This window comes from Vombatus ursinus, unplaced genomic scaffold (assembly GCF_900497805.2).
Source record: "Vombatus ursinus unplaced genomic scaffold, bare-nosed wombat genome assembly UNPS02014858.1, whole genome shotgun sequence".
In the NCBI taxonomy this organism is placed as follows: domain Eukaryota; kingdom Metazoa; phylum Chordata; class Mammalia; order Diprotodontia; family Vombatidae; genus Vombatus; species Vombatus ursinus.
The window spans coordinates 826,884-852,715 of NW_020954636.1; the positions used below are offsets into that span (position 1 = coordinate 826,884).

General features: G+C 39.6%; 1 protein-coding gene across 1 annotated transcript; it reads left to right on the plus strand.

Annotated features, from left to right (window-relative positions):
* The first annotated feature begins 19,008 nt into the window (after positions 1 to 19,008).
* GSTK1 (glutathione S-transferase kappa 1) lies at positions 19,009 to 25,625 on the plus strand. The gene is made up of 8 exons (XM_027841271.1): positions 19,009 to 19,211; positions 19,905 to 19,986; positions 20,325 to 20,453; positions 21,113 to 21,213; positions 22,107 to 22,142; positions 24,318 to 24,434; positions 24,834 to 24,927; positions 25,314 to 25,625. Exons 1-8 carry the CDS (start codon positions 19,140 to 19,142, stop codon positions 25,361 to 25,363), a joined length of 681 nt encoding a protein of 226 aa, XP_027697072.1. The 5' UTR covers positions 19,009 to 19,139; the 3' UTR covers positions 25,364 to 25,625.
* The last annotated feature ends 207 nt before the right edge of the window (positions 25,626 to 25,832 follow it).

A 25,832-nucleotide genomic window follows, 5' to 3' on the forward strand; every position in this document is an offset into this window, starting at 1 on the left:
GAGAAGGAGAAAGGGAGAGGTAGAATGGGGTAAATTATCCCACAAAAAAAAAAAACAGAAAAGAAAAGGCTCTTACAGTGGAGGGGAAATGGGGGAAGGTGAGAGGGAATGAGTGAATCTTATTCTCATAGGATTTGACTTAAGGAGGGAATAACATACACACTCATTTGAGTGTGGAAATCTGTCTTACCCTACAGGAAAATAGGGGGGGAAGGGGACAAGAGAGTAGGGGAATGATAGAGAGGAGGGCAGATTGGTAAAGGGAATAATCAGAAGCAAATACTTCTGAGGAGGGACAGGGTCCAGAGAAGAATAGAATAAATTGGGGGGGGTGGGATAGGATTAAGGGAAATAGAGTTAGTTTTTCACAGCATGTCTACTATGGAAGTGTTTTGTATAACTGCACATACATAACCTATATTTAGTTGCTTGCCTTATGAATGAGGGTGGGTGGGAAGGGAGGAAGGGATAAAATTTGGAACCCAAAGTTTTAAAAACACATGTTTAAAAAAATGTTTTCACATGCAACTGGGAAATAAGAAATACAGGAAATGGGGTACAGAAATCCATCCTGCCCTACAGGAAAACTGAAGGGGAAGGGGATAAGAGAAGGGGGGGAGAGACAGAAGGGAAGGCAGACTAAGGGAAGGGGTATTTAGAACGCATGCCATCTTGGGGTGGAGGAGGGGCGAGATGGGGTAAAAATTTGGAACTCAAAATCTTGTGGAAGTAAATGTTGAAAACAAAAAAATAAATAAAAATTACCATTAAAAAAAAAGAAAGAAATAAGACAAACTGTGAAAAAAAAGAAAGAAAGAAAGAAGTGAGCTGGAGAGGGAAATGGCAAACCACTCTAGGATCTTTGCCAAGAAAACCCCAAATGGGGTCACAGAGTCCAGCAGGACTGAAAAATGACTGATCAACAATGAAGACAAAGAAAATGGGGCTGGGTGGACAGTAGATTTAACCCAGGTCATCAGTCTATGTTTTTATGTTCTCAACAAATGAATTAACCATTTGGTTTGATTTATAACGACAACAGAAAAACCCTACTGATGTTAAGTAAATTCTGACAGGGTGTTGTTCTTTCTGACTGCAGGTCTTATTGGGCCAATTAGTAGGGATGATTGAGACAGCATGAGAGGAAGATAGCATTTGTTTGCTCTACATCCCAGAAGGACTCAGATGAGGCCTGGGGATGCAAATCAAGCAAGGATCCTATTCCCACCAGTGCTCACTAGAAGACTATTATTTGCATCTCTGGATCAGAGCTCTCAAAGACTGCAAATAAATCAGTGGTTTATTCAAACTAGAAACTAGGATATAGACTGATATCCCTGGGTGCAGCTGGAACTGGTCTGAGAGAGAGTCTTTTTAATAAGAACAGATCAGTAAATTACCCTAGAAAATCCTGGAACATTCAGGACTCAACCTACCCCAGCCTGACTTGACTCAGGTCACTTTTCAAGCAGCTACCTTTCCCAAATACACCCAAGAGAATAGTACCAACTGGCCACATCTCAACTAGTTAGTGGTATATGAGGAAACTACAGTCTGATGCTTCCTTTACTCATACTCATACTCATAGCCCCAAAAGTATGAGCAGAGTCCCAGAAGTTACCTTTGAAATTCCAGACACAGCAACAAAAGCACTTCTTCCCAATAGCAGCTAACTTGAAATGGCTTTAAATCTCCAAAATCTTATCCCAGCAGTCACTGTCAAAACATCCTTGAGAAAAAGTAGGGAGTTTGAAGAGGAGCCTATGGCAGGCAGCTGAGAGAGGAGACCACACAGGGAAAAGTAAAGATGTGCATTTTCAGAAGCACAGTATGTGAGAGGTCGATATGACCTTGGAAATCATTCAATCCAATCCCCTCACTTACATCAGAGGAAAATTTTACAGATGGATAAGCTGAAGTGGAAAATGTAGTTACCTAAGTCCTTACTAGAACCTAGGACCTTTTACTAGATAGAAACCATTACTAGCATCCCAACTTTTTAGGCCAAAGCTATATATTCTGCCAACTAGATCAGTGATTCTCAAGATTTTCAGAGCTGCAAAACCTTATTTTGTTTTGTTTCATTCCAGAACAGTTCTCTTAAAAGTGACTTATGGTGTATATACATATAATCATCACCATGAGGGGACCAATGAGGCCAGAAGCTGCTTGAGCCAACCAACATTTGTTCTCCTTGATAAGAAGAGAGACTTAGAAGCCAAAGGCAATCATTTAGAAATGGCTAATGTGTGTGTATGTGTATATATACACATATATATGTACACATGTACACATATACTCACACATATACAAATATATATACATACATATGTAATAGGATACTGTTGTGCCAAAAGAAACCACAAGCAGAGAGAATTAAGAGAAGCATGGGAAGATTTCTAGGAAATGATACAAAATAAAGTGAGCAGAATCAGGAAAACAATATACATTATATAAATGGAGAGATTAAAAAAAACTAAACAATGGGTAACAATAGTAACCAAGTTTGGCCCAAAAAAAGAAATGAAAGATATATTTTTCTCCTCTTTTTGCAGAGATGAGATACTACAGGTGTGGAACACTGTATATATTGTCAAATTTGGTCAATTTATTAGTGAACTTTGCAGAACTGCTTTATTTCACTTTTTCTTTTTTTTATTCTTTGTTAAAAAATGATCCAAAAAAAATCAATAAAAATTTTTCATAATAATGATCCATGGATTACTCTAACCTACATTGATTACCTTAGTTAGGTAAGAACACTTCTTGATTAAATCTGTCCCTCAGAACTAAGTATGAATAAGCCCTGGCTGCCTCCTTAAACCAAAGACATTTCAAATAGATGCAATTTTTTTTGATTGGATGAGACACTTGGATGTACCTTGAGGGGCTTGTATAAAAGCAGGAGCTAGTTCAGAATGGGACACAGACATTAAGGATTTAGCCATGGAAAAGAAGTGGGGACATCAAGAACTAAGCCAAAAAGAATCAGTGGCATGGGGGCAACTATTGAAAAGAAGAGAAAGTAAGACTGAGCTGTGGCATAGAAGGGAAAGATCAACAAGGACCATCAATCCAAAGGCATCTCAAAGGGGAAGATTCAGGTTGATACAACCAGTGGCATCCACCTCCTCAAGGCCTGAGGAAAGAAAGTTCAAAGAAAAAATCTGCTCTCTCCTATTTCCCACCCCAGTACCTGCCTATTAACAGATATAACTATAACACAGTGATGTCAAACTCAAATAGAAACAGGAGCCCCTAAATCATACATAAGGACCTCTGAGAGCCCATATTAACTTAGAAAACCACATACTAACATTATCTGTATTGTATGTTCATGTATTTTGTTAAATATTTCCCAATTACATTTTAATCTAGTTCAGGACACACTTGGGAGGGATGTGGGCCACAGGTTTGACACCTCTCCTGTAATACACTCTGCTAATTTTTTATCTAAATGTTTCCAGTAACCATAACTGCAGAACTATGATTGCAGCCCAAATTTTTTGGTTCAAATTACAAAGGCCCCCAGGTCATCAGCTATAAGCCAGTGAGAGCATCCAAGTCACTTGTATGAGGCTTTCAGTGAAAAAAAAAAAATCATGATAATTTGTCACTTTGAAAGAGTTCATCTATGTCAGTGGAAGGCCATAAAGTTTAAGGATGGGGCATCTATTTTCAGAAGGTCATAGTACTATTAAAATTCATGTCATGGAAACATGATAACATAAATGTAAGGGCATAGGCCCAGGTAGATTCAACCAGTTGCCTTCAGATCCAGGCAGAGGATCAAACAGCTTGACTCTCACAGCACCCTCTGGTGGTGAATAGAGGACTTTACATGGATAAACCCCAAGTGGCTTGAAAGTCTAAAAGGTCAGCTAGTTCACTCCATGACTTAGAGGCACAAGGACACAGTCACACTCACCTTAAGCTAACCACAGAATTTGTTCATAGCATACCAAACCCTAGCAGAACACTTGGATTCAAGATCAATACAAAGAGGCACAGACTTCTGGCTCATCATCCTACTTAAATCCCACTTCTGTTCTGATTCAGGGAAATGAAGCAGTACACAAAGCCACAACCCAAGCAACCAGACTCTAGACCAACTGGGAGTATGGTCATGGCAATTAAGGGCTAAGAGATATTGCAAAAGTATGGGCCTGGAGTCAGGAAAACCTGAGTTCAAATCCAGCCTCAGACAGTTACTAGTTGTGTGACCCTAGTTCTCTTTTCCTCAGTTTCTTCATCTGTAAAATGGGGATAATAATAGCCCCCACCTCCCAGAGTTGTTGTGAGAATTAAATGAGATGATAATTGCAATGTGCCTAGCTCAGTGCCTGGCATATAGTCATCTCTATATAAATGTTAGCTATTTTATTATAATAATAATTATTATTATTACTCTGAGGTAGGCAAGGAGAGCTACAGCCTTTTCTTTTTTCTTTTTTTTTTAATAAATACATCAAGGCACTAAGTATGCAGGTCACAGTTATCTCTGGATATTTCCGTAAAGAATAACTCAGAAAAGAAGGCCCAAAAGAGTTGGTCATACTGCTCTGAAAGATACATCAATTATTCCTGTGATTTCTATACACATCCCTCTCATTCTCCCAGCAGGGAGACGGTCTAACCAGCCTGCATCAAGAGGTAAAATATAACTAAGAAATAAAGGCTTTAAAAAGTAACTGAAATATAAAAAGAATTAATGGATGGCATTGCTCACGAAAGAGCCCTATGCTTACTACAGGTTCTAAAATGGTCTAGAGGGAAACAAATACATTCAAACTTCTAGTTCAGTGTAGGTTTGGATTGGTATCAGATCTAAATTGAGCAGAAGCTTCATTACCTCACAGAATCAGGTCTATCTCTAGATATAGGTTCCCCTAGGTGTTACCTGCCTAAGGACAGCTAGGTGGTGCAGTGGATAGAGCGCCAGGACTGGAGTCAGGAAGACCTGACTTCAAATCCAGATACTTACTAGCTGTGTGACCCTTGGCAAGTCACTTAACCCTGCTTGCCTCAGTTTCCTCATCTGTAAAATGAGTTAGAGAAGGAAATGGCAAACCACTCCACGATTTCTTTGCCAAGAGAACCCCAAATGGGGTCATGGAGAGTAGGATACAACTGAATAACAGTGTTCACCTGGCCCCTGGGGTTGCTAGGTTTCTATTATATAGCCATTCTTGGTACATGCTGCTCCTGTTCTAGCCAGCAGAGTTAGGAAAGGAAGGGAAAGGAAAGAAGCAAACATTAATTAAGTACCAACTATATGCCAGGCACTGCACTACTAAGTATTTCACAAATATTATCTCATTTGATCCTAATAACTTCCCTAGGAGATAGGTGATATTATTATCCCCATTTTACAGTTGAGGAAACTGAGGCAGATTCTGTTAAATAACCCTGTTAAATAGGTTAAATAACTTGTCCAGGCTCAAACAAGTAGTAAGGATCTGAGGTTGGATATGGACTCAAGTTTTCCTGACTCCAGGCCCAGTGTTCTATGCACTGCACCACCTAGCTGCCCTTTGTTAGGAAAGCACATCCCCTTTTGTTATCTAAAGATTCTTCCTCTGGGCCATGGGCAATATTGCAAGGGCTTTGTATTTGCCTCTCTCTTACCTCAAAGTAATAGAATCATTGATTTAAACCAGAAAAGAACATTAGGTTTTATCAAATTTGTCCTACCCCCATTTTACTGGTGAAGAAATGGAGGACCAAAGAAATTAAGAGGAATAACTTTCCTAAGGTCATGTGGTTAGTAAGCAGCAAAACTAGGATGTGCAAATTAAATGCTCTTTCCACCATATCAGGGTGCCCTTCTAGAAGTGTTTGTAGCTCTGGGTCTCTAGAAATCCCATATGACCCTTAACCTATTCAGTTAAATACATGGATGACTAATATGGAAATAAGTTTTACATGGTTGCACATGTATCACCTATATCAAATTGCTTACCATCTCAGGGAGGAGGGAGAAGGAAGAGGGGAATTTGGAATTCAAAATTTGTTAAATGAATATTAAAAGCTGTCCTTACATGTAATTGGGAAAAAATATTATTTTTAAAAAAGACAGAATCATAGCCTTTCAGACCAGAAAGGTCATTAGAGATCATCTAGTTCAATTTCCTCCTCTCTAACTCATTCATGCAACAAACATTTATTTAAATTCCCACTATATGCAACACACAGTGTTTATTTCTTAAGGAAGTAAAAAGACAAATAAAAAGGGTTGGTTTCCTCAAGGACCTTATAATCTGAACTGATGAGGAAATTCAGAACCAAAGACTTAAAAATGAGTAGCCAAAAAGCCAGTTCTGCTTTCTTCTCAACTTACCTCTTGTTCAACCAATCAATCAATAAACATTTGCTAAGTGTCTGCTATGTGCCAGGCAGTGTGCTAAGTGCTGTGGATACAAAAAGAAGAGGAAAAAGTCTCTGCCTTCAAGGAGCTTACAATCTACTGGAGGAGACAACATGCAAAAAATATGTATACAAAGTGAACTACATAAAGAATAAATAGGAAAAAATTAACAGAGGGAAGGCACTGGAATTAAGAGGGGCTTGGGAAGGCTTCCAGTAAAAGATGGGATTTTAATTGAGACTAGTCCAAAGCTCAAAACTCAGGTTAACCTCGTTAGTGGCCCTGTGGTCTTGATGGCAGATACCAGCCCCACAAATCTGTATCACAATAGCTCTCTTGGGTAGTCAGACTTCCTGTCTCTTCCCACTGCCAAGTCCTGTTCCCTGTTGTGGTTCTATTTTTTTTTTTTACTTAGGGAGACCTCCAATGACCAATTCAATTAAAGAACAGATACTGACCCCCAAATACTCAGTTCAATGAATGATCAAATGAGTTGAATGATTAAGTTACTGGTGCTAATAATAATTTATATTTATACAACATTGATGTTTACAAACTACTTTTCCTTAAAACAACCCTGTAAGGTAGGTAATACATTTTATTATAGCCATTCTATAGATGATGAGGCTGAGGCTTGGGGAGTATAAATTGTCCAAAGTCACACAATTAGTGAAGTGTCCACACTAAGTATAGAATTTAGGTCTCTTGATTCTAAAAACAGTGCTCTTCCTCTCTGATCAGCAGTTCTGCTCACTTCCCCAGGTTTTCTTCGGTGACTCATCACTTATGATGATGATAATAACTAGTTATTATGATGGTGGTGAAGGATTCTTCTTCCCCAACCATCTCCCAAAATTCTTCCCCTTTTATTAGAGTAGTCAGAGAACTTCTCTTTTTCCTTTTTTTTTTAATTGCTTTTTGGTGAGGCAATCGAGGTTAAGTGACTTGCCCAAGGTCACACTGCTAGTAAGTGTCAAGTGTCTGAGGTCATATTTGAACTCAGGTCCTCCTGACTCCAAGACCGGAGCTCTCTCTACTGTGCCACCTAGCTGCCCCTGTGGGTCAGGGAATTTCTAATCTGTACTTCCCTGTAGATAGATTATAGAAAGGGAATAAAGAAGAAGGATTATATTTTGTGGATCACCAGCTCTGGGTCTTGGAACTGTACCAAATGGAAACTAAGGAAGCTCAGGGAGGATGAGACCATCTCCCCATCCATTGCACAAATATATGGATTTTCACTAGCTTCCAATCCCTGATCTCCCTCCTCTACACTGATCCATGCTGGCTAAGTCTCTAGCCACCACAGATTTGTTGAGTTTTGAGCTCCTCCTTCTATAGCCCTGACCACTGGCAGACAGAGTCTAGGGCTGTGGCAAATAAAGTCGTGGACCTTGGCAGCTTGAAGCCCCTGCAGTATCCAACCCCTGAGTCAGCCAGCAGGCTGTTTAGCAAGGAAGCCACAAAGCAACCCTGTGTAATCAGCAAGAAGTCTTTCTCAAGGGAAAAGTACACCCTGAGAACTACATACCCATGCACAGACCCCATCACTTTCTAGTGTCTTAAAGATCTGTTTTCCTCACAAGAACTTCTCAGAGACCTTCTATTCCAAGCAGAGATGAAACAGCATTTCAGAAACATTTACAACAAACACATACCACATAATTTCCAACCAAACTCTGTCATATCTTGCTCACTTCTAGATTACAAAATGGAAAGATACCTTTTCATTTTTATCAAAAGTCAGTCATGAATAAACTAAGTCTGTGCATTCCATGGAATGTTATAGCTAGAGGAGATCTTCAAGATAAACTCTAATCCTCTCCCCTTCCCCTAACTTCACAAGTGATAAACTCACATTTAGGATGTTTAAGCAACCTGTCCAAGGCCATACAGCTAGAACACATCATTGCTAGCCGGAATGTGAGCTCAGGTCATGTTAACTCCCAACTCTGTGCCATTTCCCCGGGGTATACCGCCTTCCATTGCTCTGTCTCTAGCCTCAGTTTGATGTGTACTCCAAGAGTCTGCATCAAGCTGGATGTGGTGTGCTTGATTGTCTTCCTATAGGTCCCTTCTTTTAGTGTCTATAAACAACTCAGAGGAAAAAATATTTTAAAAATTTCTCCCCAAGAAAAGAAAGATAGTGAGAGAATTGGAACCATGATATATGGGGATAAGTTGAAGGGAATTATTACATTTAACTTGGAGCAGAGGAAAATTTAATAGAAACATGATGATTATCTTCTAATATTTGAAAAACTACATGGGAAAGAGTGGGAAATAGCAGATTTCCCTCACTGGAGGCATTCAGGCAAAGGTTTGGTACTGTCAAGGGCACTTTAGGGGGAATTCCTCTTCAGTTACAGGTTGGACAAGTTGATATCTGAGTCCTCTGATCCTGTGACCTCTGAGGTCCCTCATCTTCTGTGATTTTTTTTTAAAGTGTAGTTTGTAAGTAACAGCTCTGCACAAGAACACTCAAAGGCCACATAAGCAGGTTACAAAACCTCATGTGCATTCTAAACATTTCCACTCAAGATAAGAACAAGGAGAATGGCTTAGTCAGTATTATTCCTATACTTCAGTCAGTATTATTTGTTTGCTTCTCCAGTCTTCCTCAATCCCAGATATTTCTGAGAACAATGACTATGAAAGAGCTCTCCCCCTTCATAAGCACACACTTGATGTCTTAATGTTTGCACAATAATCTCAAGTCCACCCAGGTTACTCTAAGAACAAAAGGACTTTTTTCTTCACCAGGTTATACTTTTCCCTTTGATGGTTTTAAAGTGTTTGCAACTTCTACCTTTTCAAATCTGAGTTCAGCAGAAGTGGTCCAAGGAACAAGCAAACCATGAAGGTTCAGACAGGTGGGTGGCATTTTGGAGATCCTGCAGTTTTTATCCAGGACACTTTTAGAAAGAGATGGAGTTTAGACAGATGGAATCAAGACTAAAATGGAAGATAAGTATATGAATACAATATCTAAGCCCATCGACAAGAATTTATAAGTAACAACTGACTGTTGGTTGAGGAAGATACTGTCTACACACGCTGCAAGTTACAAATGCAATGTTTGGTTGCTCTACTCATCCAAAGATAGCAATTTTACAAGTTTCTTGCAATGACTTGCTTTTCCATTTTTGCTCTTTTTCAACAGAGCCTGTTGCAATAAACCTCACCATCATCACCACCACCCATGCCACTCTAACACACACACACACACACACACACACACACACACACACATACATGAGGAAGTGCCTTTTCTGGTGAGCAAAATTGGGGGGAAAAAACCTATAAAAATCACTAAATCATCTGTGCTAGTAACCTAATTCTGGTAACTTTAATTTAAGCCTTTGTGGGAAAATTAATTGCTTTTTGAATTCCCAAATATCTGTTGATTCCAGAATCTATAACAATAGTAATAGTGTAATAATGTAATTGTTCATTATTTATAATATAGAGCAATGTTGAAAGGGATGTATTGTAACCATTATTATCTCCATTTTAGAGATGAGGAAATTGAGGCTCAGAGAGTTGACAGAACTTATCCACAATCACATAGCAAATACAAAGCCAGGATTTAAACAGCAAGCCATTCCCACACAACGTGTAGAAACTTCCCCTCTTTGTCAAACAAGAACTTCTCATTAAAAAGAAGGTCTTTAAGGATTCAACGCTATAGCCACCTCCATCTCACAACCTCCAAGCTTTCTCTACATGACTTAGACTCAATTTATTGATTTTTAAAATCTTTTTATTTGCTCTTTTTTATCTTTTTCTTTAGTTCTTCCAGAAATTTTTGTTGGGCTTGTGTCCAATCTGAACTTTTCTTTGATATTTTTGCTTATAAATGTTTCTTCTGGGTTTGTGTCTTGAGCTTCCCTATCACTATGGTAGCTTTTTATGCTCAGGTTCTTTGTTGTTGTCGTTTGTTCATTTTTCATGCCTATTTCTTCACTTTTAACTTTATGTTAGAATTGGGTTCTGCTCTACTGGGGGTGAAGAGGCATTGTCCTGAGCTTCAGACATTTCTATCCTTATGTTTTCACAATTAGTTCCGGGGGTCTATAAGTTCTCAGTGCTTCCAAGGCAATTGAAATCCAGAGAGCGAGATGGTCACAGTTTTCCTGGTCTGCAATAAGATTGACCTTCCTTGCAACTGCAACCACTACCACTCCTTTCCACCCTGGAACTGTGACTTGGAACTGGAGTCCCTACTCTGTCTCTGCCCTGGAAGTGAGATGAGGGTCACGGTCCCTTGCAACCACAAGCACTCCTCTCTATCCTGGAACTATTACCCATAGCTAGGTAATGGGCAGTGAAATTGCCAGACATCACTGCATCCTGAGCCCACTGGCAACACAGCAGTTCCCTGTAATCTCCTTCTGGTCAGTTGTCCAATCACCTTAGCATGTCTGGGCTGTGAGAGCTCCTGAAGCTGCTGCTGCTATCCCAGACGCTTCCACTGACTGCCACCGCCTTTGCAGAAGCCTCCCAGGCCATCAGCAGGTAATGCTACAGTATGTGCTCCTGGCCAGGCCCAATTCAGTGTCACAGACCTCTCCTTCCAACCTCTTAAGCTGTCTGAGGCAAGAAAAATGTCTCACCTTTACCTTTTGTTTGGCTATGCCACTCTAGAATTCAATTTGATGTGTTCTTTTGAAGTTGTTTGGAGGGCAATGTTAGGAGAGTTCAGCTGGAATGTTCCCTCTACTCCACCATCTTGGCTCCATGATCTAGACTCAATTTATTGAAAAAATTGGGTGACATCTCCCAGATGGCTACTCCTTGAATTCCACTACTCAAAAACTGTGAGAATTATCAATTACTCTCTCTTTCCCTCCTGTCATGAAGAAAAATGCCTCTACTCCTTGCTAAGAATGATTCTTTTATTGTTCCCTTGATCCCATCATCTCCTGCATATTTTATTACATTAGTTGTTGCAGCTTCCATCAATTCCTTTCAAATGGTTCTTTCCTAGGAAACTACAATTAAATTATTCACTTCAGATTTAATAAGCATTTAGTAAAAGCATACTCTGTGAAAGGCAAGATACAGGATTCTACCACCAGACAAAAAAAAATTTTAAACTTAAAAAAAAGAATAAAAAATAAAAACTAGCCCAGTCTTCCAGGAGCCTATATTTAACAACATGCAAACAGAAAAGGAAATAAAGATAATTTGAAGAAGGAATTTTAGGAACATTAATAACTGAGTGGAATTGAGAAGCTTTACTGTAGGAGATGGCAAGTGAGTTGAACCATGAAGAAATCTCTAGGGGGTCCTTTTCTCAAGATACACGCGCCCCACATCACTGGGCTCAATTTGAATAAGCTCCCACAAATCATTGGTCCGATCCTTGGCTTCTAGAGTCTCACCACGAGGGGGAGCCATTCCTCCTCATTTGATCTGAGCAGAACCTGAGAGCCTAGTTTGCTTTCCTATTCCACTGGAGAAATAGCCTCAAGAACTACAGCCTGTTCATTTTCCATTTCTTGTGACTAACAGGCACATAAACACAGAGCCATGTTCTAGGTATCTGAGTAATAAGAAAGGTTTCACCACAACAAGCAGCCTTGGTCTTTTTTTTTTTTTTCCAATTTTGTGGGTTTTTTCCTTTTTTTTGACCAGTCTCCATGATCTGTTTTATGCCCTAGTTGCCTGATAATATATAGTAGCAGTTATAATTGCCAGCATTTTATACAGCATTTGAAGGTTTGCAAAGCGCTTTACAAACGTCATCTCATTTTTACCCTCGCAACAACCCTAGGAAGGAGGTATTATTATTATCCCCATTTTACAAATGAGGAAACTGAGGTACGCAGAGGTTAAATGACTTGCCCAGGGTTACACAACCAGTAAGCATTGAAGGTCAATTCTGAATTGGGGTTTTCCTGAGTCCAGGAGCAGTACTTTATCCAAATGCACCATCTAGCCGCCTAAGTCATGAGCTCAGATCTTGACTTTTTCCAGAAGCACTCAAATTCAGGGACAATTAGTCCCATCCTCTCTCAGGATAAAAAAAAAGGAGAAAAAAGACCTAGGAAGTAACAAAGTCAGAAAAGCAGTAATAATATCATGAGATTTCCTTTAAACGTTAGAAAGAAAACTTATCTAAAATCAGGGTCAATTTATACCCAAAGAATACCAAAATTAATCACTGTTCATGGATAATTGCAATTTTCATCTTCATGCCCTAGATACCTAGAAGTTCTGGAGGGAAAATCTGGGACTCAGGTCTGGGATTCTACTGGAACAATACAAATCAAGGAAAGGACAGATTATGGACTCTATGTGAAAGGTTCCAGAATCTAGGATTCTCCCTGAAAAAACTGTACCTCAACCAATGGCATTTCTGAGAAGGCCTCCAGAAGATCCTGACTCATAAGAAACAAATCTATGCAACAGATATTCAGAAGACCCCTCTTCACCATAAGGAGACATCAATGAACACTGAGGACTGCGGGGCCCAAACCCCGATGGAAATAGTTTGATTATTTCCCCACTTAAGGCATATACTGTTTCTCCTTTAAAACCCAGAATGCTACAGTTCTTAAAAGAAACACAAATTAACAACAACCAAATGAATAAATCTTCAAAATCTCTAATAGAGAAATGGTCATGAAAAAGAAAAACCACTTCTGAGATGTCACCTAACACTGTTCAAATGAACAAAGGGAATGAAAGAAAATATAATTCAACATTGATGTGGCCATGATAAGACAGGGATGTTATTACATAGCTGGTAACATGGTGTGGTTCAACCTTCTTGGAAAGTAATACAGAATTATGCAACAAAAATTACAAAAATGTATGTATCTTTTGACATGGCAGTCTCATACTGGGAAGGTTATTACTAAAGAAAAGAGCTTTCTGATCAAAAATACATCAAGCAGCATTATTTATGGGGGCACAAACTGGAAACAAATGAGATGTACATAAAGTAGGAAAAGTTGAACAAATTATGGTATGTGACTGTAATGGCATATTAATATAATGAATGTAAGATATGATTAATTTTAATAATTTAAAGAAACATGAACATTTTTATGAAGTGATATAGAATGAAGAAAACAGAGATAAAACAAGAAAGATAGATAGCTAGCTGTCATTTAAGATAACAGTAACAGTAATAAATCTAAGCTATATATAAATTAAGGTCAAAAATCATCCTGAAAACAAGAATGATGTGGGAGCTTCTATATTAATGTCAAAACATCTGTGGGGGTGGGATTAACAACTGGTAAACAATTGCTTACAGACATATCACAATCATTTAAAACCTGTTTGGGAAGGGGAGTTGTTTACTTCATCTCTCAAGCTCACTTTTTTTGTCTTTTCTTAAGTACTTGTTTATACATTTGAACATCTGCATTTTTCAATGGAACTTAAAAAGAAAATCAATACATTTTAAGCAAAACATAATGTTACCACAATAAACTAGAGAGGGAAAATAATCAACGGAAGGAGAAAAGTTTCTGGGTATAATTCGTCTTTATACCATGGCTACAGAGCATTGACAAAAGGGAGAGTAAGAGAGCTTGGTGAGATATCTGATCTCAGCAATGTAGTACAAGGGAGTCTGGTTACCTGGATGACTTTCCCTGAATGTTGTATGTTTCTGAATGTTGCACATGTGGGAAAACTCCTGTGGACTGGTCTGTGCTACTTTACAACTAAAGCTTTAGATAGAGAGAACCCCAAAGAGCTGACCTTGGGTCTGAAAGATCAGTTACTCCAGCTGAAGCCCAACCCCACCATATGAAATTATTCTCCCTCTCCCCAAAAATTCCTGGAACATTGTGTCTGGTTCAGTCATTGTACGTAATTGTATTATGTACTATGTCTATATTGCACCTTTTCCTCCCCTCTAAACTAGTAGAATGTGAGCTCTTTGAGGGCAGTATCCCTTTTGCCCAGTGTAACAATAACCAGAAATGAGGGTTCTAGGTTGTCTATGGTGGTTTAGCCTCTTCCTTTCTACCAAGCAGCCACTTTGCTTTGGATCTATGCATGCACTGACTAGATTCAGCCCTGGGGGAGGCAGACCTTCAAACACAGGGGCTAAGCTCTTTGTCTCACATTTTTTGGCTCTTTAAATGGCCACCCTGATACTCCAAGGAAAAATGTTTAAAGCTTAGTGTGGGACTCATTTTACTCCAAGGAAAAATGTTTAAAGCTTAGTGTGGGACTCATTTTCCAGAGTTTCTCCAAAGGAGGATCAATATGTGGTATAAAACAGATTTTTTTTTTAAATTTCCTTTACATACACACACACACACATACACACACACAAGAAACACAAAGATTCACAAGCATTCATTGACAGAGATTCAAAAGAGGATACAGTAACTAATAAATACTGAGAAACTCTCCTGGGCAGTTGAAACAAAACTATCTTGGTATTAAGCAAAGTATGGGATGGTTCACTTGGCATTTCACGTATCACCTCAGCCCTGCACTGTACAAAAACACTCCCTCCATTCTAATTTTAAGGGAGTTATTTTCTTGGGTAACTATTAAACAACATTGGGAATAACTTTTTTTAACCTTTTCCCAAATTCGTGTTAGAACATAAGGTTTTTAAATGCAAGGACTATCAGGCTTTTTTATTTATATCCCTATGCTTTGCTCAGTACTTGGCACAGAGCAAGCACTTAATAAATGCTTTTTCATTCAAGTATGCATATATTCATTCATCCATTCCCTGAACTGATGTCAAGAATAGGGCCAAACTAGCATCACAATCTTCTATTCTTAGAAGGTTAGAAGGTTGCAGCTGTGGGGGTTTGGATGATTTATTTTCTTGCTATCACAATGCCTTGCTATTTTAAGTAAATTCTTCTTCTTCTATAATTTCTTATCACATAAATAATAGCAAAAACTGGTCTTTTCGGGAGGAATTTCAAGCAAGAATAAGAGCTCAGAGCATTACTGCAAGTAATTTGAAGTCAAAGCTAAATAGATTCTCAGGGTATGTTTCTGTGTGTGTGAATAATCAGGTGACTTTTAGGAATTTGTTTTTTAAAACAGGGCAGGGGTTTTTAACCTGGGGTCCAAGAACTGTTGGGGTTTTAATATATTTTGACAAATGTATTTCAATATAATTGGCTTTGTAATTCTATGTGTTTTATTTTATGCATTTAAAAATATTATTCTGAAAAGATACCTATAGGCTTAACCAGACAGCCAATGGAGTCCATGACATAAACAAGGTTAAGAACCTCTAACCCAGAGGTTTCTTTGGTATTTACACTGAATACCTATAATCCTATAAAGCAATGAAGCCTACTAATATTCAAAAACTTAAAATTTACCCTATCTTTCAACATTTGATCATAGAAAAAAATAGAACTGGCTGAATGGAATTATAGAATTATAGTTCCCATTTCAAAAGTTATATAGAGGCTATAATTGTGGTTACTATAGCTTTAAGAGTCAAATTAAATGTTGAAGAAATGGAAGTTTTGATTGTGAGTTTGGGGAGACTTTTAAGAGTTTTTGTTTAAGGGAACTGGAATGGAATGGAAAAGCATTTATTAAGTGTGAACCATGTGTGGAAGACACTACTTTCCTGTCATGGCTGTAGAGGAGCTAGTGAATGTAAATAGAAAGAGAATGAAGAGGCCTGATTTCTTGATGAAACTGTTTTAACTTTTACCTTGAAAGGAAGACAAAAAGAATTCTTACAAAGAGACTTTCTAGATTAGTTATCCCGAATTAACTAATTCATTGTGAAATTGATTGTAAGTATGATCTCAGAAGTAAAGAGTCACTGCAGCAGTCTTGTATCCCACATCTCAGCTACTAAAAATCAGGACTCAAAGGATGGGATTTGTCATCTTTCTCCCCACACCCCCACCTAATCTCAATCAGTAATTCAACAAATTTATACATATATATATATATATAGAAAAAGAATGCTATGGATATAAAACATTATACATGTACATGTATGTGTATATATGCATAGAAATACATATACGCGTATAATGCACTATGCTAGGCTCCTTTGAGAGGCACAAAGAATATAGTTTCATCCCTTACAGTTCAAAGGACACACATGTTCCAACCAACCTGATCAATATTACTCCATTTCACTTATAAGAAATACCAGGCATACTGGAATTTTTAAAGTTTTTTTCAGCTAAAAAAAAAAATAACTTCTCTCTCTCTCACTTTTACCTTCATTGGAAAAAAAAAGGAAAAAGAAAAACAAAATCCTTTTAACAAATATACAGAGTCAAACAAAAGCAATTCCTGCACCAGCCAAGTCCAAAAGTATATGACGCATTCTGCACCCTGAATCTATCATGTCCCAATCAAGAAGTGGGTAGCATGCTTCATTACTGATCCTTAGGAATCATAATTGGAAACTCTATTGATCAGAGTTCTTAAGTCTTTCAAAGCCATCTTTACAATGTTACTGTCAAAATTGTTCTGTTTCTGTTCATCTCACTCTGATTCAATTCAAGTTATCTTAGGTCCTTTTTTGAAACAGTCCACTGCAACATTTCTTAGGGCACAGTAGTATTCCATTACATTAATATACCATAATTTGTTCAGCCATTCCCCCAATTGGTGGACACCATCTTCGCTTCTATTTCTTTGCCACTACAAAAAGAGATGTTATAAATATTATTTTATGTGTGGGTCCTTTTCCACTTTTTCTGATCTCTTTGGAGTTTAGGCCCAGTAGTGATATTGCTGGGTCATAAGGTATATATAGTTTAATAACTTTGGGGACAGAGTTCCAAATTGCTTTTCGAAATGGCTAGACTAATTCACAGCTCCATCAATAGAGTAGCAATGCACCTATTTTCCTAAAGCCCATGTAACACTTGTCATTTTTCTTTTTTGTCATATTTGCCCATTTGAGGGATGAGGTGGAACCTCAGAATGGCATTAATTTATTTAATAATTAGTGACATGAAGCAGGCTTCATATGATTCTTTATGATTTGGTTTTCTTCCTTAGAAAATTGGCTATTCATATCCTTTGACCACTTATCAATTGAGGAATGGCTATTATTCTACTCATTTGAATATGTTCATTTATATATCTTGGGAAATGAGGCCCTTATCAGAGAAACTTGGAACAAAGACTTTTTTTTTCCAACTTACCTGCTCCCCTTAAAATTTAAGCCACATTGGTTTGGTCAAAAAACTTTTTAATTTTGCGTGGTCAAAATGATTCATTTTATCTTCTGTGATCCTCTCTATTCCATGTTTGGTCATAAACTGCTCTATCCGTAGCTCTGAAAAGTAATTTCCTCCCTGTTCTTCTAATCTGTTTATGATGTTATCCTTTAGATCTAAGTCATGTACCTATCTGGAGTTTATCTTGGCATATGGTGATGAGGTGCTGGTCTACACCTATTTTCTGCCAGACTGCTTTCCAGTTTTCCCAGTACTTTCTGTCTAATAGTGAGTTCTTACTCCAGTAACCCATGTCTTTGGGTTTACTCATTACCATGTTATTATGTTCTCTTTCTTCTGTATGTTGTGCACATAATCTACTTCACTGATCAGCCTATTTTTTAACCAGTACCAAATCAGGTTGATGACCATTATTGCTAGGCCTCCCTTGTCTCTCTCTCTCTCTCTTTTTTTTTTTTTTGTTATTTCTCTTGAGACCCTTGACCTTTTGCTCCTCCTATTTCATTTTGATTTTTTCTAACACTATAATATTTTTGGTAATATGACATGGGGCTGAATAAGTAAATTAATTTAGGTAGCATTACCATTTTTATCTTATTAACTTGGCCTAACCCTGAGCAATTGATATTTCTCCATATATCTAGGTCTCTATTTCTGCAAAGATTGCTTTGGATTACTCTCCCTTTCCATCCTGCTTCCTCTCATCTCCATGACTTTCTCTCCAGTCTCTCAAGCCTAAAATGGACTGACTGCCTTTCCCAAACCTGACACACCCTCCTTCCAATCTTGATCTTTTGAAGTCTCATCCTTTCTTCAAGGCCCAAAATGTAGGCCAACTGCTCTAGAAATTTTCCCCTAAATTCTCTCCACATGGAGAAAAAATGATCTCCCCTCCATATTAGATCAGATTGTAAGCTCTTTGAGGGCAGGGACTCTCTTTTGCCTCTTTTTCTATCTTCAGCACTTAACACAGTGCCTGGTATATAGTAAGTGGTTAATAAATGTTGATTGATTCCCTATAACATTTAAACTGCTCTTCTCTTTTGCACTTATCTCACTCTTTCTCCTATAAAATTATGTCTGCTTTTTCTTCTCCTCATTACATTCTAAGCACCTTAAAGAGCAGCATTTGCAACAAATCTCTCTCGACCTCCCAAGGTTTTGTAGAATGCCTTGAGTATTGTAAGACTTAACAGACCTTTGTTGACATAAAATGAAGAGAGTTGCTGTCAGGTCCCCTGTAAACAATCTCCCTGGGCTCCATCCTGAGCAAGAGCTCAGAGGCAGCTCCCCCCAGTGTCCAGCGGGCAGTATGCACAGATGCTTCCTCCACACAGCAGAAGCACATGTCTGGCCTTCTGGTAAACTTCGCATAGTCCCACCCGGGGTGGCCACACGGAGGCAGCAGGAGCCCAGCAAAGGACCAACGTGGCTCCTCCTCCAAGGCCTTTGGGCACCCTCCCCCTCTCCCGACCACTACAGCTCTGCTAAACCTATTGAGTTTAAGAAGAAACAGAGAGCACCTTTCCAAAAAAAAAAAAAAAAAAAAACCAGCCTGTCGCGGCTGCAGCCGCGCAGTCCTACTTCCCCCCAGGACCGAGACCATGGCGAGCTTGCCTAGGAAGCTGGAGCTGTTCTATGACGTGCTGTCCCCATATTCCTGGCTGGGCTTTGAGGTGACTGGTTCAGAGGGTTGCGGGGTCCCACTTCAGGAACCGACACCGACAGATAGATAGGGGATTTGCAGAGGGGGCCTGAGGCGTAGCCCATGTGGGAGGGCACTGGGGCGAAGGTAAAAACGGCCGACTTCCGGCTACTAGGGCAGCTGGGTTGGTGATTGGGAGTCTGGGGAAGGTGGATCAGTGCTGAAGGTTACTGGATGAGCGCTGGGAATCAAATGGACCTTGTTTATTTCTCCTGCTCTACAGAATGGAAAAGATAAAAGAAAATTCAACTAGCAGAAATTATGATCCCTCAACACTCGCCACAACAATTCTTTGTCTCAACTTTCTTATCCAGGCACTCAGCTTCTGCCTCCTTTCTCCCCACCACTATTTCTACCCCTCTGGGGAGGAGGGAAAAATCATTAGAGCAATGGGACTTTCATCCCAAACAGTAAATCAGGCCCTGACTCTGTGGAGAGATTGTTCCCCAAACCCCTGATAAATGAAATCAGCTCCCAGAGCCCCTAGCTAGAGAAATTATCCCAACTTGAGCCAACAGGTTCCCCTACCCTGCCCTGGAGGACACTTGCCCAGTTATCAGTGACCCAGAAAAATTCACATCTTTATGGACCCAACCACTACCCACTCCACAGTCTTAAAAGCATACACACAGTCAGTGCGCAATCATTGTTATCTCCCTGGCAGGTCCTGTGTCGGTATCAGCACATCTGGAACATCGACCTTCATCTGTGCCCAAGCCTCATTGGAGGAATCATGAAGAACAGTGGTAGGGAAGTATCCCAAGGAAGGGAATGTAGTCAAAATGAGTGCCCGGGGAGGGGTTTTACAAAAGAACTGGCTCCAACTATGTCCTTACATTGCTGTCATCAAGTTTCTCCCTTATTTCCTTCTAAATCCCCAACCTATTGAATTTAAGGAGTTTTCTCACCAAAGACCTCAGTGACCTAACAAAACGGAAATTCCTTGAGGTCAGAAACTATATTCTTTTTGTCTTTGTACCTCCTTTGTGCCTTTGTACCTCCACATCCAAGCACACTGCCTTGTATTTAGTAAGTAGGTATTTAATAAATGTTTAGAGAAGTGAATTGAATGACTCACCCACAGGGAACAAACCACCTGCCTTGCTACCCCAAAAGGGCAAATACATGTTCGTGGACCTCCAGCACCTAAGGAAGTTTTACCAGGTTCCCATCCAGGTTCCCAAGGACTTCTTCTCCGTCATATTAGAAAAAGGTGGGTGTGAGTGGGTGTGGGAGGGTGAAGAAGAGGGGAGAAAGGGTATGAAGATGATGTATAGCAGGGCAGGGAAGCTAGGTTGAAGAAATATTGGATGAGAAGAGTCTGGGGTTACTAAAATTGAGCAAAAGGACTCTAGGATATACTGAAGGATATAGACAAAATGTTCTGGACAATCAGGACTATGTCAATAAGGAATTCTAGGGAAAAAAACAGAGGAAATGGGGAAAATAGAAGTTTTGGCATATAATGAATAGGGGAAAACAGGAAAAATTGATTTGGCAGGAGGAGGACCCAGAGGAAGAGGGTGTGCAGTCAGTGGAGAAGCAACAGAGATCCATCTATCTCTATGCAACAGAAGGAACTACATAATACCAGAACTACTTCTAGACTGAGAATCCAGTGAAACCTAGGTTCAAATCCTTCCCCTTAATATGTGCTAGGCATGTGACCATGGGCAAATCACTTGACTTTTCTAAGCCTCAGTTTCTTCATCTGTAAAATGGGGATGATAATACCCAATATACCTACCTCATGTGAAGTTCCAGTGAACAAATGCACTTTGCAAATCTTAGAGTGATGCATAAATCCAGGCAGTTGTTTTGTTGTTGTTATTGTTGTTCCCTTCTCTCCTATCTCTGGCTTCTTTCCCTCAGGGAGCCTGACTGCCATGCGATTCCTCACTGCTGTCAAGCAGGAGAATCCTGAGATGTTAGAGAGAGTGTCTCGAGAGTTGTGGATGCGTGTCTGGTCACGAGTGAGTTTCTTTTTTTTTAAATTGTTTTTCAATTATCAAAAATCTATTTTCTTTCCCACTTTTCCCCCTGTCCCACTAGAGATATAAATAAATAAACAAAATCCTTTGTAACAAACAAGGATTGTCAAGCAAAACAAATTCCTGGAGTGGCAATTATCCAAAAAATGCACATGACATTCTGCACCCTCAGTCCATCACCTCTCTGGCTAGAAGTGTAGGCATTATTCTGTACCATCAGTACTCGTGGTTGGTCGCCGCCTTGTTTAGAGTTTATCTTTATAAAACTATTATCAAGCATACTTTTTTCCCTCCCCTCTATCTACCCCCATTCATTGAAAAAGGAAAAAAAGAGAAAAAATTATAGAATCTTTTATTGCATAAACACAGTTAAAAAATTCTTATGTTAGTCATATCTAAAAAATGCATCTCATATTCTAAATATTAATTGATCATCTTTTTTCATAAAGTATGCAGCACTCTATCAGTCATCTTCAATTAGAGAAGAATTTATTAAGTTTATCAGAGTTTGTAAGTTTCAGAATTTTTCATTTTTAAATATAAGTAATTCTTATAATTCAGCTCACTTCATTCTGCATCAGATCCTAGAAATCATTCCATGTTGATTTTTAAATCATCTTTTTCTTCATTTCTTAATAAACATTAGTTTAACTCCTGGATTAACTTTCTAAAATCTCTAAAATAGGATGAGTTCCTCTATCAATAAGGAGATTGGATTCCTCTAATTATTTGCCTTTATAGTAGTCCTTCAGATTGATTTACATTAGCACCAGGATTTTCCCTGCCCCTATGTCCACAGCCATGTATATCTCCCTTATATCGCCTGTCCAGGACTTATCTCCCTTCCCCAACTGTATTCTATCCTTTATACCTAGGATGAAGATATCACTGAACCCCAGAGCATCCTGGCTGTGAGTATCCCAGCTCTGTCCCTATTTCCCCTAACTGAAGTCTGAGGGGCAGCTAAGTGGCACAGTAGGTAGAGTACCAGGACTACAATTAGGAAGACTAGAGTTCAAATTTGGCCTCAGACACTTACTAGCTGAGTGACCCTGGACAAGTCATTTAACCTATGTTTGCCTCAATTTCCTCATCTGTAAAGTGGGCATAATAATAGCATCTGCCTCCCAGTGAGGATCAAATGAGGTAATAAGGTAAATCACTTGACATATAGTAAGCACTATGTAAATGTTAGTTATTACCATCATCATCATCATCATTATTACAAATGAGTATCATTCTTGAGTGAAACATAGCATTTTGTTCTGGGGCAATAAGGTCTTCAGGAATCAAGGTACAGGTGACTGGCAGATAGGGAGCAGAAGGGCTTGGGCAGCAAAATCTCTGTCTAGTGAAATAGGAAGAGATCACAGTTAAAATGTATCTGAAAAGAGACCTCAGTGGTCAGATTCTCACTGACTGGCCAATAACGGGCCCCAACCAAGCCTCACTTGGTCATTGTTTGGGTTTTGTTGGCTCAGAGTGAGTGTAAATAGCAGTTATTTCTGTTCTGGCCAGAAACCCTGAGGGTCTTCCCCTCCCAGATTGATTTTTGGTTTTGAGTAAGTAAAAAAGGCCACTTTTTGCTTCATTTCTTACCTAGCCTTAATTACTGAATGGGTATTGCCTCAGACAAACTGAGACCTGGGAAAGACCTTAACTTAAAAAGGCAAAAGTCTCCCATTGCTTCCAGGGCCATCTCCAGCCGGTGGACTCAGATGGCTCTGGAGGAGACAGTGACACTGGTGACTTTGCACAGTCCTACCTCACTTAAGTCCAATTTACTTGCAAGTCAAGGCAACACCTTCCCTTTGAGATTGAAGGACAAACAACAACAAAAATAACATCAACAGTGGTAAAAAGAGGAGAAGGGCAGTGGAGTGTGTAGGAACACTCAGACAAGGAAAGGGGAAACATCCAGCAGTACCTTAGAGGAAGGGATGCCCATCTTGTTTAAAGTTCTAAGAACCTGCCTTGTACATGGAAAATCTGGAGGTGATACCACAAGAAATCAAAGGGATAAAATTTGTTTTATTTCTGGACCTGAAAGACAAACAAGAATAACTCAAAACAGTAATCTTCCTTTGGCCATGAAGAGGAGAACGCAAGCTTTCATAAGACAAGCCTAACAACAGATTGGATTCATTGAAGTGAAATAAGAAGGCAATCCTTAATCAGATTGAGTCAAACTCAGAGGTATATAGAGCTTTAAGGTTTACAAGCACTTTCCTCAAAAACAATTCCACAAATGTTATCCCCATTTTCAGATGAGGGAACTGTGGTTCTGAGCAGTCAAATGCCTTGGCCTGAATTCCACAACTAGTAAGTGGGAGAAGCAGGATTCCAACTCAGTTCCCCCATTCCTAGAAGAGCATCCTTTTCATTTGACCACTGTTACCATTTGCTAATGTTAAGCATGTGTCTTGATCATTTCTTGATAGCTCTGGGCTTAGAGCAGAAAGGATCAGGGACTGTAGCAAGGGTTACCATCTGAGAGACCAGGCTTTATAGACCAGGTCAGTTGCTGCTGTCCCTCATTACCTGGCCCTCTTCTCCAAGGTTTTCAAGATTCCCAATAGGAAAGAGAATGTAGCCCCTCCCTTGCTCCATGTTCCACTCAGCACCTTTATTATCTCAAGACTTCAGGAAAATGAAAAGTCATTCCTCTAAAGTTTGAGGACTCTTGAACTAAAAGGGAACAAAGAAGGGGGCAGCAAAGAATATTAGAAAATAAGTAGGTAAGTAAATAAATACATAAACAGAATATTAGACAGAATGATCCTGAACTAGGAGTTAGGAGACCTTTGTGACAAAGTCTTTGGCCTTGTGCAAATTACTTTCCTTTTCTGGATCTTAGTTTTTTTTATCTGTCAAAAGATAGAGTTGGACTAGATGTTCTCTTAAGTCCTATGAAGATCCAAAGTCAAGGTCAAGGTAATAGTCCTGATTTTCAGGAATCTTCATAGACAAAGTCAGAAATATATATTGTTTACTCCTGAGGTCACTCACCAGGAGGAGTTCAGATCTAGAGATTAACCCTCCCACCCCAACTCAGCTGTGGTCTGTTGCCTACCTCATTTCCATAGGCTGCAGAGAAAGCAGGACTTTCTAAAGAACAGGCTAAGAGTCTACTGGAAAAGTGTTCAACTGACAAAGTGAAGAGCAGTCTAAGAGAGACGACAGAAGCAGCCTGCAATTATGGGGTGAGGAGCCCTTCCGTCCCCCCACCACTTGCCTCAACACTCAACCCATGGTCCTTGAAGGAGCTCTAATGTGTCTTCAAATTTCTTCTCATAGGCCTACCTCCCAACATGGCACTTTGCCATTTCCCACCAGTCTCAGCCATCTTAAACCCATTAGAAGAAAGGAAATGAAGGAAATAGATAGGGATAGAAGGGATGAGATAGAAAGGGACCAATGTTAAGAGATAAAAAGACAGAGACTCTCCTGCCTATCTCCTGTGTGATCCTTTGCCATCTGCATTGATACTGGATCCCCTAGCCCCACTTTCCTTCTTTAATCTTAAGTCAACATTGACTCCCACCCTCCACTGTCCTCTTCCTTGTCATTTCTGTATTGTATTATGATCACTCTTTCTCCAGGCCTTTGGGCTTCCCATCACAGTGGTCCATGTGGATAACAAATCCCACATGCTCTTTGGCTCTGACAGGATGGAGCTGCTGGCCCATCTGCTAGGTGAGTTGGAGACACTTTCCCTTACCATTGATAAGACATTCCTTATCCTACAGCCCTGCCTACCTACCAAACTTACCACTGAGGAAGAGGTTAGAGATAGCAGGCATTCTTGAGCAACAAGTTTTCATTAAGTTTCCATGGAAACAAGGTCTATCTTAAAAAGTGGAAGTAATCTCTATTGTAAGGAAGCCATGTATATTGTTGAAGATATGGAAAAACCATCTGCTCCTTAAACCAAGAATGTCCCATTCCAAGAATTCCCTGGGTCCTTGTGGGCATGAGAAGGGGTAAGGGAAGAGAATAGTAGATAGCATACTTTGCCTAGGTCCCAGGTACTCCCTTCCTTTAGGACTTTGTGTAGAAGGTACCTGGTTTTCTCCTTCCAGGAGAACAGTGGCAGGGCCCAGTGCCCAGCCCTGTGAAAGGCAAACTCTGAGCACTTGCAGAAGAAGAGGAGCTGCTCAGCCTTAGGAGCCGGCTCCTTCCTCCCCACAGCATCCCCATCATGGAATCCAGGATGCTAGGGCTCTGCATTCCCATATTCTCATGTTTGGGGCATATGTGGCATGATCCTGAGCTTGCAGTCCTGGGGTTGTCCTATTCCTGCTGCTCACAAGTGCCTTAGGTAGGTCCCCAACCATCATTGTTTCAACCAAATAAACTCCCCATTGGGGTAGACATTTGTGTGTCTGTCACCATCTCGTGTGTCTGGTGTATTCTTTATTCTGTATCTGTTCTTCTATGGAGTTAATGAAAAGCAGTTCCCCTGCAACTTCTAAGCTTGGTGCCAAGGGAGAAAGAAAAATGACAAGTAGGAAAATCACCCGTTATACAGATGAAGAAACTAAGGCTGGCAGTAGTAACTTGCCCAAAGTCACATAACTAGGCATCTGCAAAGCCAGGAC

Excerpts from the sequence above, each read along its gene's own strand:
- GSTK1 (XM_027841271.1), top strand. The coding sequence starts at position 19,140 with ATGGCGAGCTTGCCTAGGAAGCTGGAGCTGTTCTATGACGTGCTGTCC. Across the intron at positions 19,987-20,324 it reads AGGAATCATGAAGAACAGTG|GGAACAAACCACCTGCCTTG; the intron begins GTAGGGAAGTAT and ends ACTCACCCACAG. Across the intron at positions 24,928-25,313 it reads GCTGCTGGCCCATCTGCTAG|GAGAACAGTGGCAGGGCCCA; the intron begins GTGAGTTGGAGA and ends TTCTCCTTCCAG.